The sequence below is a fragment of the Ailuropoda melanoleuca genome, chromosome X (assembly GCF_002007445.2).
Source record: "Ailuropoda melanoleuca isolate Jingjing chromosome X, ASM200744v2, whole genome shotgun sequence".
Taxonomy (NCBI): Eukaryota; Metazoa; Chordata; class Mammalia; order Carnivora; family Ursidae; genus Ailuropoda; species Ailuropoda melanoleuca.
Genome location: NC_048238.1, coordinates 76,906,677 through 76,924,682, shown reverse-complemented (window position 1 = coordinate 76,924,682; position 18,006 = coordinate 76,906,677). Strand labels below are relative to the sequence as shown.

Sequence of the window (18,006 nt, the reverse complement as noted above, 5' to 3'; positions counted from 1 at the left end):
ATCACAGCCTGGGAGGCCACCCAGATGACAGGAACGCCAAAAGAGATTAATTGCTCTCTCGTCACCAACTTTTCTATTTGCTCATAACATTAGTAGGGACCCAAGAAAAGCAAAAAAATTAGGAGAGCCGTTTTCTTGCCAGCTTGAGTTATGAAGCAATGCTACTGTTCACCGAATCGCCCAACCATTGTACAAGAAAAACAACCCTGTTGGTTCTTGCATGGGGAGACCCGAAAACTGTGGTTTCAAAAATACCCCCTGAGATCCGTATGTGATTGTGATAAATTGGATTTCAGCAGTTAGAAAATCTTTCTCATTCGAAGGCTTGGGGGATAAGCTTATTAAAGTAGTCTCAGAAAGAACATCGGGGTGGGAAGCTATGTTAAACTGTTCGTGGAAACGATTTGCTTCAAGGGGACCTGGTAGCTCTCAGAGGACAGAGACGTGCTGAGTGATTGAAGCTGTACCACAAGTTCACAGAGGGAACCAAGACGTCAGAGCCGGGGTCTTTGGGAGGCTAGGGACATGTCCTCTGAGAATTTGGCCCTTGTTTAAGGGGTAGGAAGGGGCACCTGGGTGGCTCAGTGGGTTAAGTGTCTGCCTTTGGCTCGGGTCATGATCCCGATCCCGGGGTCCTGGGATCGAGCCCCTGCTTCTCCCTCTCTCCTTGTTCCAACCTTCTGCTTATGCTCTCTCTCTGTCAAATAAATAAATAAATAAATAAATAAATTTTTTTGAAAATAAGGAGCAGGAAGGAGGTAGAGAAGGCAGACAGGTGCTGCAAATTGTGGCACAATTAGTCTGTATGTTCTTCTTCGGTTACATAGCCATAATTTCAAACAACGGCTTTCAAATGATCCGGACACGTTCGTAGCATCTGAAGTAGGAGCTGTGGCATCCGCATCCTGGCCCAAAGACAGTTCAGTTCTCCAGAATGATCGTCTTGCTTTTTTGCCAGCTCTTCATACTCAATATTTAGGTTGGCCCCTCCGAAAAGATCAAGGTGCTCAGTTCCCATCTGGGGTTAACCCGGGATTAAAGTGTGGTGCTTTTTGAACATTTAAATATTTTCAAATCTTCCGTTGGAAGGGTTTTGCAGACTCTAAAATCTATGGAAATGACCCGTGACTGGACCTGGACTATAGCAAACTTTCTGTCCTCTAAGGCTCAAAAGGTTAAAGATTTCCACCCCTTAGACTAGAAATGCAAGTCTTATACTTTTAAGAATTGTAGTTGCTTTGGTGCTCTTCTGCCTGGTGGGGAAGTGTGAACACATTGACTATTTAAATTGGCCTAATGTCCCTGAAAAATAGCCCACTAGAAATCTCCATTTCGCAGTGGACTTCACATGAGAGCAATATGTCTGAACCGTTAAGGTGTTTAATTGAATCCATTTGTTAATTACATCCATCTTTTCCAATGTAAGTAACCAAACGGCAGATCTTTATAGATCTAGAAGACGTAGGAGAAACATTGACCAATTTACACCTCGTCCCTGAAGGATTAATGATAGCAGTAGTCTTGAAGCTAAGATGGTTAATTTGCATTTCAGAAATTGTTTGGGTCTCATGCCTATTATTTTTCTCTTGGTTGCCAGAGAAGCCGTTTTGCAAACCCATTTCCCTTTTCTCCCAAAGAAAATCTCTTGAGAAATCGACTCTAATTCTGTTAGAAAGGATGATTTCAAAATTTATTTTTGTTTTCCTATGACTTGCCTGTAAGGATTTTAGCCTTAGCATTTGATAGGAACGCATGCGCATCTGCTTGAAATTCCCCCCACAGTCTTTGCAAGACAGGAGAGGCAAGTGCTCTTTCTTACACAGGAAAACAGTACTTACGCTTACATAAATTCTCCAGCACTTTTTTCCCCCTGACAAGTGAAAAGCGTAAGCATCGTTGATCTCCATCTGTTTCAGACGATCGAAGTCTTTTTTTCTGCTTTCTTCCCAGCAGCTTGAATACCCCGGGCCCTGAAAGTTTTGAGTGGCCTTTTGCAGTGGCCAGGATGAGAAAGAAGTGGAAAATGGGAGGTGTGAAATACATCTTCTCCTTGTTGCTGTTCTTTCTTTTCCTAGAAGGAAGCAAAACGGAGCAAGTAAAACGTAAGTGTCTTGAGTTTAAAAAACAAGATGCTTTCTTGTAATTTCTTTGAAAATGTGGTTATAATCTGTAGGGATTGTGATTTAGCCCAAATGTGGCCATACCATTATTCTAAGAGAAGAAAGTGAATGTTACCGGTTTATGCATGAGTTGATAAAAGAATGAGAGCTTTGAATCGGGCCAACTAAATTTGGGGCTGTTTTTCTGATTATCATATAGTTTTCATCTCCTAGAACACATGACACATTAGCCTATTTTCCTTTTCCTGTTCTAAACTGTACAAATCTCATTCCATTTTACGTAACTCTAGAAATATCTGACAGATGAGCTGGATTTTTTCCCAAATTTCAGACTCTTCAACAAAGGTTTTCAGTTTATGAAAAAGAATAACACAGAAAAGAAAAAAAAAAAGAAAAAATAAGGCAGGCTCTCCCTCTTCCCTTTTGCCGCAAAACGAGGAAGGAAAAAAAAAAAAAACCTTCACATGAACTGGATTCAGATGAAAAATCCTTTGAGGAAATTGAGATTCCAGGGACCGTGAGCAAAGTGGATGCCGTTTCTTGAAAGAACGTCCCCGCAAAGCCAGGGAATATTTCTAGAAAGTCAGCGATCCGTGTGATGGGCTAACACATTGGAGAAAGCCGAGTGGCAGGAAGGGGGTATAATTAACCCTCCTGGCCGCCACGTTTGGGAGATTTACGCATAACCGTTGACATCGCTGCTCTTGTCAGGAGCTTTCTGCTGAAAGTATGAGCCTCACCTTCTTGGGGCCACTTGCAGCCCTCTCTGGGGCGGACACTTGCTCTAAATTGGAAGGGAAAGCCACCGCTCTGGTTCCCCTCTTTGGCTGCATCAAAAGAAACACAACATGGAGCTGGGCCAAGAGGGGCATTCTCTGCTCCACTGAACTTATTCATGAGAAGGAACCGTGAAAATCTTCTTGGTAGGAGCTGCAGCAGCATCTGAAGCCCATCACTGAAACATTTATCTCCTTTATCAGCGGAAGTTGACTGTAGGCGGCATGAGGCTTGCTGACAGGGAGGACGGTGCCAAATCCATTCCTCCATGGCGTGTGTTTCTGTCCCACTATGCTTTTTCTGAGTCCTCTCCATTTTCTTCCCGGGAGAAGGGGTGCTTTGGATTAGGCTTCTGAGCATGAGTGACCTGTGATGACATCTAGCGTGATGGGGACACGAGAGGAAGCTTAGCAGGGCCCAGTTATCATTAAACTCTGCTTCAGTCTCTCTCTCTCCTGTTTCCCTCTTATATGACCTCCTTCTCCTGTCAGAAAGCTCTCCTTTAAGCGGCTGTGATAGAAAAGCTGTCCATCCCTCCTCAGCTCTGCTTATAACCCAGCTGGGCCTAAGATCCTTGCTCTCTTAGGGAGAAACTTCCCTTACGACCCTCTTACTGATGGCTTGATAGGGGAAGCTTGCAACTCCTGGAAGACCATCTCTTCTGGGAAGTCTTCCATACGTATGAAGACTTGAGGAATACTGTCCCTGCAACCTCGAGCTTAATTGACAAACCAAAGAAAAATAGGACTTAAAAAATATTTACAGGCCCCAAACTATCACTTTCTAATGGGTCCTACTGCCTATGAATTTGTCCCAAGCCCTTTTGATATTCGGTTGGTGTCAAAAGGATCACATAGTAGATGGCCTAGGGCCCCAGTTCTCTTCTAGTGTTTCAGGTTTACCGTCAGATGATGAGGCTAAGGGCATGGTCGTTCCCTGAATCCTTCTGTGTGGCCACACCCAAGCTAACCGTCTCAGGAACATGTGCTACGTTATCTCCACTAAAGGGGAAATCTCTTAGCATATGCCCTCTGTGTGTTGCCTTGAAACACTCAGATACACACACACAATCACACACACACACAGTGCATGCACAGAGATATATACTGCAGCTCTAACAATGAGAAGTCAGAAGCAGTGGAAATGTCAGTCCGTTGGGGAATGGTCAGGTAAACGTTGCATGTAACGTACTATCATGCTACCATTGAAAACATTGCATATCACAAATTTGAGAGCCCCTCGAAATTCTTACCTCCTTTTAAAACTTCTTAAATTTTAAAATTAATAATAGTCATCATACAAAACAATCTGAAAGTATCTGGGCTTTGTGAAGAATTATGTGTCCCTCAGCTACCAACCCCATTCCCAGGGGCAGCCATTACTAATAGTTTGCTATGTGTTCTTCCGAGCTCTTCTCTCGGTGTCCTAAAAACACACATACATGTTTGTAGGGTTTTTTTCTTTTACGAAGATGGGGTATGATATGTATTTTTTCTGTAACTTTTATTCAGATCTGTGTCTGGGACATCCTTCCATGTCAGAGCCTTGCCATGTGATGGTACCGTATTCTTTCTCATGCCTGTGTAGTTTCCGGTGGTATAAGCGTGCCATGGTTTAATTCACCAGTCGTTAATGTATATATCAAGGCTGCTTCCTGCTTTTGCTCTTACAACTAAGGCATTGAACACCTTCGGACACTTAGGCAAGTATTTGAGAGGAATCATTTGGTCAGAGTGGATGTTCAGTTTTCCTCTTGGTTGTCCTTCAAAATGAGTTGTGTCCATTTATACTTCCACTGTCTATGTATGAGTGTCCTTCTCTAACTCCTTCACTAAGAGTATAATTAACCTTTGTATCTTGGGGCCCATTTAATAGGGGAAATCATAGTTTGGTTTTGCTGTGATTTTTTCCTATTACTGGGGTATCTCTGCGGTTCGTGTTTAATCCGATTGTGTTTCTTCAGTGACTGGCCTATTTTGCAGTAAGGCTGCTTGTCTTGGTGCTTGGCAAAAACTTACTTATTAACGTTTCATTATTTTGGACCTTGTTAGTGACCTTCTGTATTTAAAATATTATTTCCCCCTCTGCCATTTGATTGAAATTTTAAGCTGCATTTGCCCCTAGGGAGGTTTTAAATGTTGGTGTCGTCAGATCTGTTATTTATTTCCTTTATGGCTTCTGAATTTCCTCTTATTCCTGGGCAGGTCCTTACCACTCACTCTGTTATATTTTCTTCTACTGCTTCCATAATGTGGGGTTTTACCCATAGTTCTCTATTCCATCTGAAATTTCTGAAATTTATAGTCATGTATGGTATGCAGTGGGGAGATAATTTTTTTTTTTAATCTGTGGTTGGTAGGCTCATGACTTCTTTTTGCTCCTCTCTGTGCTTCTGTTTATTCCGGAATTTCCACAATTGACAAGTATGAATTTAAAACAGGGATAAAAATCTGGGAAAACCCCGGGAAACGTGTAAGTGTAAAGGTGATAAAGCCTCCCGTCTCTCCTTGCTGCCTGATGCCATTTTACGCAAGGAAGCCAAGGGTTTTGAGCCTTCATGGGTCGGTTTCAGTATAAGCTCCTGCGTCAGTGCGGACTCTGCAGCCTGTTTGCTCTCCTGCCTTGGGCGTCAGGGTGGAAGGAGGGGGCATGCCGTTTGGTCAAAGATGCTCACTCAATTGGTGTAGAATCCGAAGAGGTCCAGAGAAAAGGCCGTACTTGCAGTAAGCTGTCTTCACAAGGAAAGGGAGGGCTGGATGCTGCCACTGCTAGGAGCTAATTTGCTATTAGTTATGTTGCTCTCCCAGGAGACAAGACAGGTTCTGGAACCCCAGGGAATCCTGATGGCGAGGTGCAATGGATGACAGAGCCATGTGTGGCTTATAGAACAGTCTGTTATTGTCCAGAATCTGCAAGGTTTGAGGTGCATGGGGGGGGGATGGTGAGTCTTTCTGTAACTCCATTATGCTCTGTTGCTAAAGTTGTAGTCAGAGAGGCCAGGAAGCTCTTTTGAAGTTCAAAGGAGCGTGACATTCAGCTCATGATAATTCATGCAAATATGGGACAGGCGAACTGAAGGGTTTGCCTCTTTTGGCGATTCTAACGCGGGTAATGAACGATTGATCAAAGTGAGGGGCAAGAAGGGAGTTGTGGGGAATATTCAGTTATATATTTCCAAAGGGCCAGCCTGGGCCAGGTCGAGCAAAGGTTCTGGGGAGAGGGATTGTCCGTGTATTTCACGGAGTCCGTTCCTGCTGTGTAAGGTGAGTTAGCTGGATCTTCCAGGGGGAAGAGCTTCCAGTGTTCCTATCTGGCTGAAAAGAACCTGTATGGAGCCTACCCAGAGCTTCTCTGTTGTGAAAACCAACCAGAGAGGATCGAGTTTTCCTCTTCCAGCTTCTCGCTTGGACATTTGAGGTGATTTTTGGATGGTAGAAAGAAGCAAGCAAAAGAGTGGATCTCTTCTCCTCTTAGAGGCTTTTGTAGGTGAAAGTAGACGAAAGGGAGAACACCTTAACTTTGGATACCTTAATGCTTTCAAAGTACATTCTTTTAAAAAAAAAGATTTTATTTATTTGAGAGAGAGAGAGAGAGCATGAGTGGGGAGAGGGGCAGAGGCAGAGGGAGAAGCAGACTCCCCACTGAGCAGGGAGCCTGATGCGGGACTCAGTCCCAGGACCCTGAGATCATGACCTGAGCAGAAGCACTTAACCCACTGAGCCACCCAGGCGGCCCCCAAAGTACAGTCTTCATTATTTTTATGTTGGGGGCGCCAGTGGGGTTGGGTGTGGAGGCTCTGGAGTCACCTTAGACCCAAACCCAGGTTTTCTAATTCAGTGTTCTGTTCACGACCCCAGTTGGCTTCTAGCAATTCTCTGGGGGAAGCCAGTTCATACTCTTGAATAGAAGCCCATTCCTTTGCTCATGGCAGCCACTTACCACATAAGGGGTGATCCAAGTGAATGAATAAAGAACTTTGTAACCAGAATTCCTAAGAGAGGCAGTATACTTCTGGGGAGTTAAAAGGGACTAGCATGAACATTATTCAGGAACCTGAAGAAGTTAAGCCAAAGGAAATTTGTGAGGAAGGTTAAAAATATGTGCCTCTATGTCCGTGCTTCTTAGATTTCCCTGACTTCTCAGTAAGATTGGAATGTCCTCAGAGTCTAATGGAAAGAGGACTGTGCTTTAAGTCAGGAGACTTGGTTTCTGGTCAGTTCTGTTGCTTGCTGTGTGGTATTGGTTGAGTCATTCATGCTCTCTGAACGAAGGATTCTCTACTTATAAGCTGAGAATTCTTGCTTTCTGGGAGACAAAGTAAAGGACGCCAGAGTAGGCACTGAGGAGATGGGACAAGGGAAAAAGAGGCTCTGGCTTTGGGTCCTTGGAGCACACCTGGACTTGTATCACTGTTCCAAGGTCATTGCAAAGAGCGTTATTCCTTTAAGATTTATAGCCTGCCTGCTTCTAAAAAAGATTAGATACAGCTTTTATATGAAAGAATAGCTGCAAGCTAACATTTTTAAAGATGAAATAAAATAGAGCACCTCCGAAGAAGGCAGGAAGCGCAGATGTTTTTAACACCTGGTTTGGTGCACTATTGGCTTGCGCTTCCGAAAAGGTAAAAAGAGGGAATTTGAGGTGGCTGGTAAGAGAAAATGACAGTTTCATCTACAGAGAGACTCCCTACTCCCACCCACTCAGGCAGTACCAATCATGGGATGTTTGAATAAGGCACATTTGGGTAGTACAAGGATACCATCTGTAACCTCGGTTTCAGAGAAGAAAGAAGAATGGCCTTTCTTTATTGACTCTGTAAAGGAAGAGGGCAAGTAGTAAATTACAACTCAAAAAAAGTCTTTCTGTAAGTGCGAGGGCAGTGTGGTCCAGATCCTTTTAACTTCAGATGATCTAGACGAAGACTAGATTTGTCAATTATCAGACACCCTAAGCAAGCTTTATATTAACATGATTTTTTTTCTGATTTTAAAATAGATGCTAAAATAAAAAACGAAGTCCCAGCCAAAAAATAATAAAAAAAAATAAAATGATGCTCATTGTTAAACATTCAGAAGACACATAAAAGTATAAAGAAAACAGGGGCGCCTGGGTAGCTCCGTCAGTGAAGTGTCTGCCTTCGGCTCAGGTCATGATCCCAGGGTCCCGGGATCGAACACCACTTAGGGTGAGCGTGCTTCTCCCTCTGCCCCTCCCCCTGCTCATGCTCACTAGTCTTTTTTTCCATGCTCAGCTATACATACATATTATCATACATATACATTATTTTATAAAAATGAAGCCCTGCCTCTTAACCAACTTGGTTTATTATGTCAAATCAAAATTGAGTCTCAAAAATGCACCTGCAAGGGTGATAGATCCCATGCTGTTTGTGGATTTTTTTCAATATCTGTTGCAGGGCATGCAAAGATGATCCTGCTGTGAAAAAAGTTCAAGAGCACATCTTAAACTCTTGACCAAAAGGAAAGCAAACCTCCTTTAGCAGAGACTTGCACCGCCGAGGTGCTGATAGGAAGAACAACTTGTTTGTTCAAACACGAGCTTTGATTTTTACCCAAAGTCCTGGGCCAGGTGACATGTAGGAGAGGATTTTAGCCAGAAAAATATTCAGGTCAGGTTTCACCAGCCAAGCAGCCTTTCTGTGAAAGGATCTCCACGTGGCCTCATAGTAAAGACTGAGGAGAATACCTCCAACTCCCAGTTATCCATGCTAGTGGGGGGACTAGAAGAACGCAATAAATTGAGATTTCATGGAAAATCTCCAAGCCAATGGTGTGGCCTTGTTCACTGTCAAACCTTTTTGAAATATGGGCTCTTTTCTTCTGATTGAGTTTGCCCACCTGCTAGTAGAAAATTGAAATAGCCACAAGGTGCAGATCGTGGGAGGGCTATGATGGGTAGAGGCTGCTCAATATATATGAATTTGAATTAATTTGGGGGCAAATGATCTAACAAGGTGGATATACAGGATGGAGAATTTGGCTTCTTCCTGGCTTCCATAACCTGGAATGGAGTCTTAAGCCGTGAGGAAATCTGATAGAGACGTCAATCCTAGGAACCCAGTTGCCAGAGAAATAGGATACTTTTTCATCTGTAACTACGATACCTTGTCTTGCCCTTCCTCCACTCTGCTTCAAGTTTGATAAACGACAGAAGTATTTATATTTTTATTTTTTTCTGCCTTATTATAGTCTGTACTAGCCTTTTAAAAAATAATTAAAAAGGAATTTGTGTACTTGATTTGTCCACTCATGTAATGAACAGCAAAGATTCATTGCTCGTTTCACTGACTGTATGTGTTATAATAAAATAAATATTATTGTAATACTTGCATGATGATGTGTCTACAGTAATAGCTCTTATCAAAAACAGTTCCTAAGAATGTTTTCTTGCTTTTAGACTCTCGATGAAGTTATTGACCTTTTGACCTAGTCCTGGGTGCTAGACGGTAACAATTGGGCAAAACATTTGATGGCATAGTGACGCATCCCTGTTGTTTACTTTTAATCATCATTATTTCTGTTAACAGGGGCCCCTAAAGTAGCAGGGATTGCCACTCCTAATTAGAGCCAGCCACACCATTTGAAAATTAGCTCTGACAATGCAGGTTGAAGGTCCATCTCAAATGTTAGTTGCAGTTCCTTTGGGACCAAGTTCTACTCGTAGATACCATTAGTTAGTGGTAAGTCATGCATTCTCCAGCTGGTATCTGTCAGCTACTGGCAAGTGATAAGCTTACTTTTCCTTGCCTGTATCTTCTAGAAGTTGGCGAGTCATCGTTGTTTTAATAAAACCAGCTCACATGTGCTTCTTGTCCAAGATGATATACTGGGACTTTAGGTGTGGTCGATTATGCTGTGCAACTCATAAAATTCTCCCCTGGGTTAACGCCAAAAACTGTAAAAGTTCAGACTTCTAAGCATGTGCTGAAATTGACTTTACTTTATCATCGTTCAGCGTACTCATCGAGAAATCAGCGGTAATTGTGCCAACTGCTCAATCCTAGATACCCATGGTAAAACGTGTCTTAAGGATTACAGTGTTTAATTCTGTTATGTGTTTGAAAAAAAATTCAGAGTCAGTAATTGCAGAAGCTTTGTTTAGTAGCTCCATGGCATTACTGTTCCACTCCGTGTCTGCCTCTAGTTCCTGAGTTTGCTCTTCCAAAAGTTTGTGGATTTCTGTCTGGGGCATAATTGGCCAAATCCTATATTGCTGAGATGATGAAACACTATTATGTTAGCAGTTAGGACCATGTTTCTATCAGAAGTTAGTGTTTGAGTAAGATTTTCATCAAGAAGCATAGTTTGCCAGACACTGGTCCCATAATATGGAAGAAATGCCATGTGAGTATTGTTAGGTTTAGAGAGAATGAAAAAGAACTTCCAGCTGGGCTAATCTGTTTTCCCAACTAGATTTCAAACCCCTTGACAGCATGGGTGCTATTTTTTTTTTGTCTTGTAAACACATTTTAAAAATTGTTTTTTTAAAGATTTTATTTATTTATTTTTCAGAGAGTGAGAGAGAGAGAGAGGCAGGCAGAGGGAGTTGCAGGCTCCCCGCTGAGCAAGGAGCTCGATGTGGGATTTGATCCCAGGATCTTGCAATCATGACCAGAGCTGAAGGCAGATGCTTAACTGACTGAGCCACCAGGCGCCCCCATTTTAAAAATTATTGAAGGATAATTAGCATACAATGTTTTATTTGTTTCTAGTGTACAACATATTGATTCAACAACCACTGTGGAAAAAATTAAGGAGGTTCCTCAAAAAATTAAAAATAGAATTACCCTGTGATCCAGTAATTCCACTATTGGATATTTACCCAAAGAAAATGGTAACACTAACTCAAAAAGACATATGCACCCCTCTGTTTATTGCAATATTATTTACAATAGCCAAGATATGGAAGCACCCCAAGTGTAGATGAATGGATAAAGATGTGGGATACACACACACACACACACACACACACACACTGTGGAATATTACTCATCCATAAAATGAATGAGATCTTGCCATTTGCAACAACATGGATACAGCTAGTGAGTGTTAGGCTAAGTGAAATAAGTCAGACAGAGAAAGACAAACACCATGTGATTTCACTCATATGTGGACTCTAGAAAACAAAACAAGGGTGGGTACTATTTTGTACTTTCTGCCTTTATCAAGTGATAGATAGAAAAAATGCATAATAAAGCCTGTCAGCTGTACCATTTTATACAGTCTATTTGGTTATGACTTGACTTTATTGTGGACAACGCCTGATTCTTTAAAAGGTGATTGAAACTGTTTCAAAAGTCTCGTGAAATGGTAACTTGAGAAATTGTTAGTCAAGAATGTGTGGAAGCCTTTCATTTTCCAGTTTCTCAAAGTGAGTGACCTGTACCTTACAACTGTTGCTGGAATAGCTAGAATCCTCTAGTGGTTACAGCCCTTAGGTCTGAAGCCAGACTACTTAGGTGTGAATCCCAGCTCCATACCCTGACCAGTCATGTCAACTTGGGTCTGTTACCAAATCTCCTTCTGCCTCAGATTCCTTATCTGTAAAATGGGACTAATAATGGACCCTACCTTATGGGGTTGTTGTAGACATTTAGTGAATTCGTGTATGTGAAACTCTTAGAAGTGAGCCTGGCTTATAGGAAAGTGTTCAAAAAATACTAGTTGTTGTTTTTGTTACTGTTGAGAATGCTATGACCATTCTCATCTGGCTCTGTTGTGTAGGGCCTGGTTCCCTGGCTGCTTTTTATGCTTACCAGCTACCTCTTAGGCTTTGAGCCACATTTAGGGCAGGAAAATTCAGATCGTTTAGTTTTCACATGTTGTCCAACAACACCCTTTAGAGACTGACTTTGGGGGAAATGGAATCTATTGACTGAAATGAATTATTTTTGGTAGATCTATGGAATTCATGAATATGGGGTGCTTGGATATATTAAAAAGATCCATTTAATAATAGTGCCTGTGAAATAAACTACCTTAAAGATATTTCAGAAATGAGGTGGCAACTTGCTTAATAGCAATATATAAAGGATACCCTCCTTGTGGTGTAAGTATATATACTGTTTCTTTGGAAACAGACTTTCCTGCAAGTCAAAACCTTTTTATAATTTGGATGTGAGTTTTAAAAAATATGTAAATACACTTGAAACCCACACTTTGTTAGCTTGTCTTATTTTAGTGGTTCCTTAGTCTTTCAAGGGTCTTAATCTAGGATTTATAACATTTTTTTTTTCATCTAGTAAGGGGAAAATCACCTGACCATGCAGACAGCATAGCTGGTAGTGAAAGTTCATCCTATTTCAAATTTTAAGTAGGTAGATTTAATGTCAACCTCTGAGGAGCGAATTCAAGCAAATACAGTAATCTGGAATCAAATGCATAAAACAAAAGGTTCCATCTTACTTTGCAATGTGGATTTAAATCAACAAACTAGCTTCTAGCTTAGCTACATTTATGTCTTAGTGGCTGCAGACCTGTGCGAGTAGAAGTACTTATGCTAGCCTAATAATGCCACTTGAATAGCCCCCTTCATGGATTTGCTTCTAAGTGTATACCCAGATTCTTTCTGAAGTGTCTAGATAAGTTATATATGTGAAATGCAAATCACCAAAGTGTTTGAGAGTGAGATTATAAATTTACTATAGAGAAACAGCCACTCACCTCTCACTCACATGTGGAAAGTAGCAAAAGGTGCCTCATTTAGATGTTTGTTTTGGGAAATTCAGGATCATTTCTCATTGGTTAAAGATGCTGGGATTGTTAAAATATTTAAAGTATTTCCTAGTCCATTCTAGAATATTGTGGATCAAGAGTCTTAATTTGTGTCTACATCAAGAAAATTGTATTTCTAAGACTTGGCTGAAAAGCACACAAGTTCTGCCTAAAAAGTAATTTTGATTTTCTGAGTTCTTTCAGTTAACACATGATTTTGAGTACCTACTCTGAGCTCAGAAATGTAGATTAATATAACAATGTTAACAAAAATAATAATAACACAAGAGGGGAAATAAAAATGCTTACTAAAACGGAATATACATTCAACCTTCCTGGTAAGGAAAAATACTGGTTTTGTTTTCCATTACCAAATTGGCAGTTTTATTTTCTATTTTTATTAAAGTTTTAACTATAATTCCAGTATAGTTAGCATACAGTATTATATGTTTCAGGTGTGTAATATAGTGATTCAACAATTCTGTACATTACTCAGTGCTCATCAAGATAAGTATACTCTTTAATCCCCTTCACCCATTTCCCCCATCCCCCCCCACACACCTCCCCTTTGGTGACCATCAGTTTCTTCTCTATAGTAAGATTCTGTTTCTTGGTTTGACTCTTTTTTCCTTTGGTCATTAGCTTTGTTTCTTAAATTTCACATATGAGTGAAATCATGCGGCATTTGTCTTTCTCTGACTGACTTGCTTAGCAGTATACTCCATCCATGTTGTTGCAAATGGCAAAATTTCATTCCTTGTTATGGCTGAATAATATCCCATTGTATATATATATATACCACAAACTATTGGGCCTACACCAAATAAAAATCTTCTGCACAGTGAAGGAAACAATCAACAAAACTAAAAGGCAACCTGCTAAATGGGGGAAGACATTTGCAAATGACATATCTGATAAAGGGTTAGTATCCAAAATATATAAAGAACTGATACAACTCAACACCCAAAAAACAAATAATCTAATTAAAAAATGGGCAGAAGACATGAACAGACATTTCTCCAGAGAAGACATCCAGATGGCCAGCAGACACATGAAACGATGCTCAGCATCACTCGTCAATAGGGAAATGCAAACCAAAACTACAATATCACCTCATACCTGTCAGAATGGCAGAAATCGAGAACATAAGAAGCAAGTGTTGGCAAGGGTGTGGAGAAAAAGGAACCCTCACATGTTGTTGGTGGGAAGGCAAACTGGTGCAGCCACTGTGGAAAACAATATGGAGGTTCCTCAAAAAGTTAAAAATAGAACTACCCTATGGTCCAGTAATCACACTACTGGGTATTTACCCAAAGAATACAAAAACACTAATTCAAAAGGATACATGCACCCATATGTTTATTGCAGAATTATTTACAATAGCCAAATTATGGAAGCATCCCAAGTGTCCAAATTGACAAAGATTTACACAATTAAATTATCCCGTGTTGGGCATTCCCACCTACTGCAAATGAGAAGGTAAATTAGTATAGCTTTTCTGGAAGGCTGTTTGACGGTACAGGTCAAGAATTTGAATGCATTCAAAACTTTGACTAACCAATCTACTTATAAGAATTTATATAATGAAAATAACCAGTGCTATATATAAAACTGTATATACTAAGGTATTGATTTTAAAAAGTTTGTTTTAAAAACAGGAAATGAAAAAACCTAATATCCCCCAAATAGGGGATTGGAATAAATTATGTTTCCACTGCGCTGGCATAGAATCACAACACTAAGCATGACATATAAGGGAATATTTAATGGCACAAAAATATTCAGGATATGTTAATTTTAGAATGTAGTTTACAAAATGTATGTACTACATGCTGTTAATTTTGTGATGAAACCTTATAGGAGGCATAGAAAATGCATAGAAAAAACTGGAAAGAGCCTCTGGTTTCTGGTCTGACATGTAGAGAGCTTAGAAGTTGTCACTCCTATTGTCACACAGAAAAAGCTGAAGGAACAACCCCTCTTAAATCAATTAGAAATTTGAGGTCACGGGGCAAACTGCCCTATGTTCTTTACTCTGAAATCTGGAAAGTCTGGTGAATACAATCACCACTGCTGGGTCCTGGTAGGAGCAAGGGTATTGCTGGAGAAGGAGTATGTATTAGCTTGAGAGAAAAACTTTTTTTTTTTTGTGAGTTTTACCTCCAGGAGCCCCATGAGGTTCTCAGGATGAAGATTGGAGAAAAATCCCTCCCTGCTCCAGGCACAGGAGGGAAAAAGTAACTGTTCTGAAATAAGCCTAAAGCTCTTTGTTCTCCTTAATTAAGGCCTGCCCTCAAGAGAAGTGATTTTACCAGAGCCTACATGATTTGCATTTTATTAGAATCTAACAAACCGGGGAGAAGGGAAATATCCAACTCCACTTGCCTTCCTGTCTTATCTACACTGGTGGAGGAGAACAAATGTAATTAGCACATTTGAAGGTCACAGCTCAGAGGCAAAGACTAAAAGACTGAGAACTAATCATAATTATAGAATGCTTCTCCCTCCAACCCCTGCCACAATTTACCACCACATCTATAGGGCCCTTGTATAATAACAGGAGATTACAGCTGAGAAAACTGCACACCTCAGATACTATTTAAGAAAGAGTATCTAGGGAAGCTGAAAGCAACAGGAGGGAAGTAAACAAAGACATTAGAGCAAATTTTAGCTCTGACATCATAGCTATGACAACAAGTAAAAGTAGCTTAATTCCTAGGTAGGTTAACATAAAACCTCATGCTAAAGGCCTGTTTACCTTAGTTTCTTTTATCCAATGCATCATGTCTGACTTTCAACAAAAAGTAAAAGACAAAAGAACACAGTCTGAAGACATAAATCAAACGTCAGAACCAGATTCAATTATAGAAAATATTTTGAAATTATCGGACTGGGAATTTGGAATAACTGTGAGTAGTATGCTTAGGACTCTAATAGGGAAAGTGCATAATATGCAAAAATAATATGGGGAATGTAAACAGGAAGATGGAAACTCTTAAGAAGGAATCAAAAGGAAATGTGAGAAACCAGAAACACTGTAACAGAGGGGTGCCTGGGTGTCCCAGTTGATTGAGTGCCCAACTCTTGTTCTCAGGGTTGTGAGATCAAACCCCATGTCAGGCTCCATGCTCAATAGGGAGTTTGCTTTAGATTCTCTCTCTCCCTCTCCCATGGCCCCTCCCCTCTTCAAGTAAATAAATAAATCTTTAAAAGAAATGTGAGGGCGCCTGGGTGGCTCAGTCAGTTCATGATCTCAGGGTCCTGGGATTGAGCCCTGTGTCGGGTCCCCTGCTCAGCAAAAGTCTTCTTCTCCCTCTCCCTTGCCCCTCCCCCTGCTCACGCTCTCTGTTTCTCTCTCTCTCTCTCTCTCTCTCTCTCTCTCTCTCAAATGAATAAATAAAAATCTTAAAAAAATAAAAAATAAAAAATGTGAATGGTCTATACACACTAACTAAAAGAGACTAATATAGTAGATAGAAAACCAAAAAAAAACAAAAACCAAGACCCAGCTATATGTTATCTACAAGAAATCCACTTTAAATATAAAGGTCCATATAGATTAAAAGTAAAGGGATGGAGAAAGATATAGCATGCTGACACTAATCAAAAGTAAGTGGGAGAGGAGCGCCTGGGTGGCTCAGTCATTAAGCGTCTGCCTTTGGCTCAGGTCATGATCCCAGAGTCCTGGGATCGAGCCCCGCATCGGGCTCCCTGCTCGGCGGGAAGCCTGCTTCTCCCACTCCCACTCCCCCTGCTTGTGTTCCCTCTCTCGCTGTGTCTGTCAAATAAATAAATAAAAATCTTTAAAAAAAATAAGTGGGAGTAGCTATATTAATTTCAGACAAAGCAGACTTTCAGAGTATGGAAAATTATGTGTATGCGCAGTAGGACATCAAAGTATGTGAGGCAAAAACTACTAGGGCTGCAAGGAGAAACAGACAAATCCACTATTATAGTTGAAGACTTTTACACCTTTATATTAATAATTAACAGATACGGAAGACAGAAAATCAGTAAGGGTATAATTAAACTGAACAGCAGCATCAATCAACCAGATCTCATTTACTTCTATAGAATATTTCATCCAACAACAGTAGAATACACATTCTGCTCAAGCTCACGTGAACCATCCACCAAGATAGACCACATTCATGGGTCATAAAACACACCTTACCAAATTAAAAATAGTAGACATTATACAAAGTATCCTCTCAGACCACACTGGAATTAAACTAGAATGCAACAGAAAGATAACTGTAAAATCCCCAAATATTTAAAGATTACATAATACAGTTTAAAATAGCGCATGGGTTGGGGTGCCTGGGTGGCTCAGTCAGTTGAGCTTCTGACTCTTGGGTTCAGCTCAGGTCATGATTTCCTGGTCATGGGATTGAGTTCTGTGTCAGGCTCTGTGCTCAGCTCAGAGTCTGCTTCGGATTATCTTTCCTTCTCCCTCCCCCTCTGCTCCTCTCTGCGTGCATACTCTCTCTCTCTCTCTCAAATAAATAAATAAATAAATAAATAAATAAATAAAATCTTTAAAAAATAGCATATGAGTCAAAGAAATCTCAAGAGAAACTTTAAAATATTTCGAATTATATGAAAATAAAGATAGAGCTTATCAAAATTCACAGGATGTAGCAAAAGCAGTGCTTAGGGAAAATTTATAGCATGGAATTAATATATTAGAAAAAGAAAGATCCAATGTCAAATTCTGAGTTTCACCTTAAGAAACTAGGAAAATAGGAGCAAATCAAATCCAAAGTAAGCAAAAGAAAATAAATTAAAAAAAAGCAGAAATCCATGAAAATGAAATCAGGAAAACAATAGAGAAAAATCAATGAAACCAAAGCTGGTTCTTTGAAGAGATCCATATACTAAACCTCTAGCCAGGTTAATTAAGAAAAAGGGAAGAAGACACAAATTACTAATACCAGAAATGAAAGAAAGGCCATCATCACTACTGACATCAAAAAGATAATAAAGGAATGTAATGAACAACTCTTTGTCCACAAATTTGATGACTTAGAAATGATGGACCCATACCTTGGAAGATACAATTCAGCAAAACTCACACAAGAAGAAATAGACAGTCTGAATAGCTTATATCTATTAAAGAAATTGAATCAACAATTAATAACCTTCCAAAACAGAAAGTACCAGGCCCAGATGATGAACTGGTGAAATTGACCAAACATTTAAGGAAGAAATAATACTGACACTCTTCAGTCTGTTTTAGAAGATAGAAGTAGAAAGAATATTACCTAACTCATTCTATGCAGGCAACATTACCCTGATACCAAAACCAGGAAGAAATGTTAGAAGAAAGGAAAACTACAGATCAATATCTCTTATGCAAAAACACTCAGCAAAAT

The 18,006-nt window shown here is 40.2% G+C and overlaps 1 protein-coding gene across 14 annotated transcripts in view; it reads left to right on the top strand.

Moving 5' to 3' along the window:
* The window catches only part of CHRDL1 (chordin like 1), a 116,490-nt gene that overhangs the window by 2,200 nt on the left and 96,284 nt on the right, over window positions 1-18,006 (top strand). For 12 of the 14 annotated variants that reach the window (XR_004622388.1, XM_034649416.1, XM_034649415.1 and 9 more), the window contains exon 2: window positions 1,951-2,102. Coding sequence is in view for 13 of the 14 variants with exons in the window: in XM_034649416.1 (XP_034505307.1) it covers window positions 1,951-2,102 (152 nt within the window). In the remaining variant the exon portion in view is untranslated. The remainder of the gene's footprint in view (window positions 1-1,950; window positions 2,103-18,006) is intronic. The other 2 variants (XM_034649413.1, XM_011226365.3) reach the window with 1 other exon arrangement.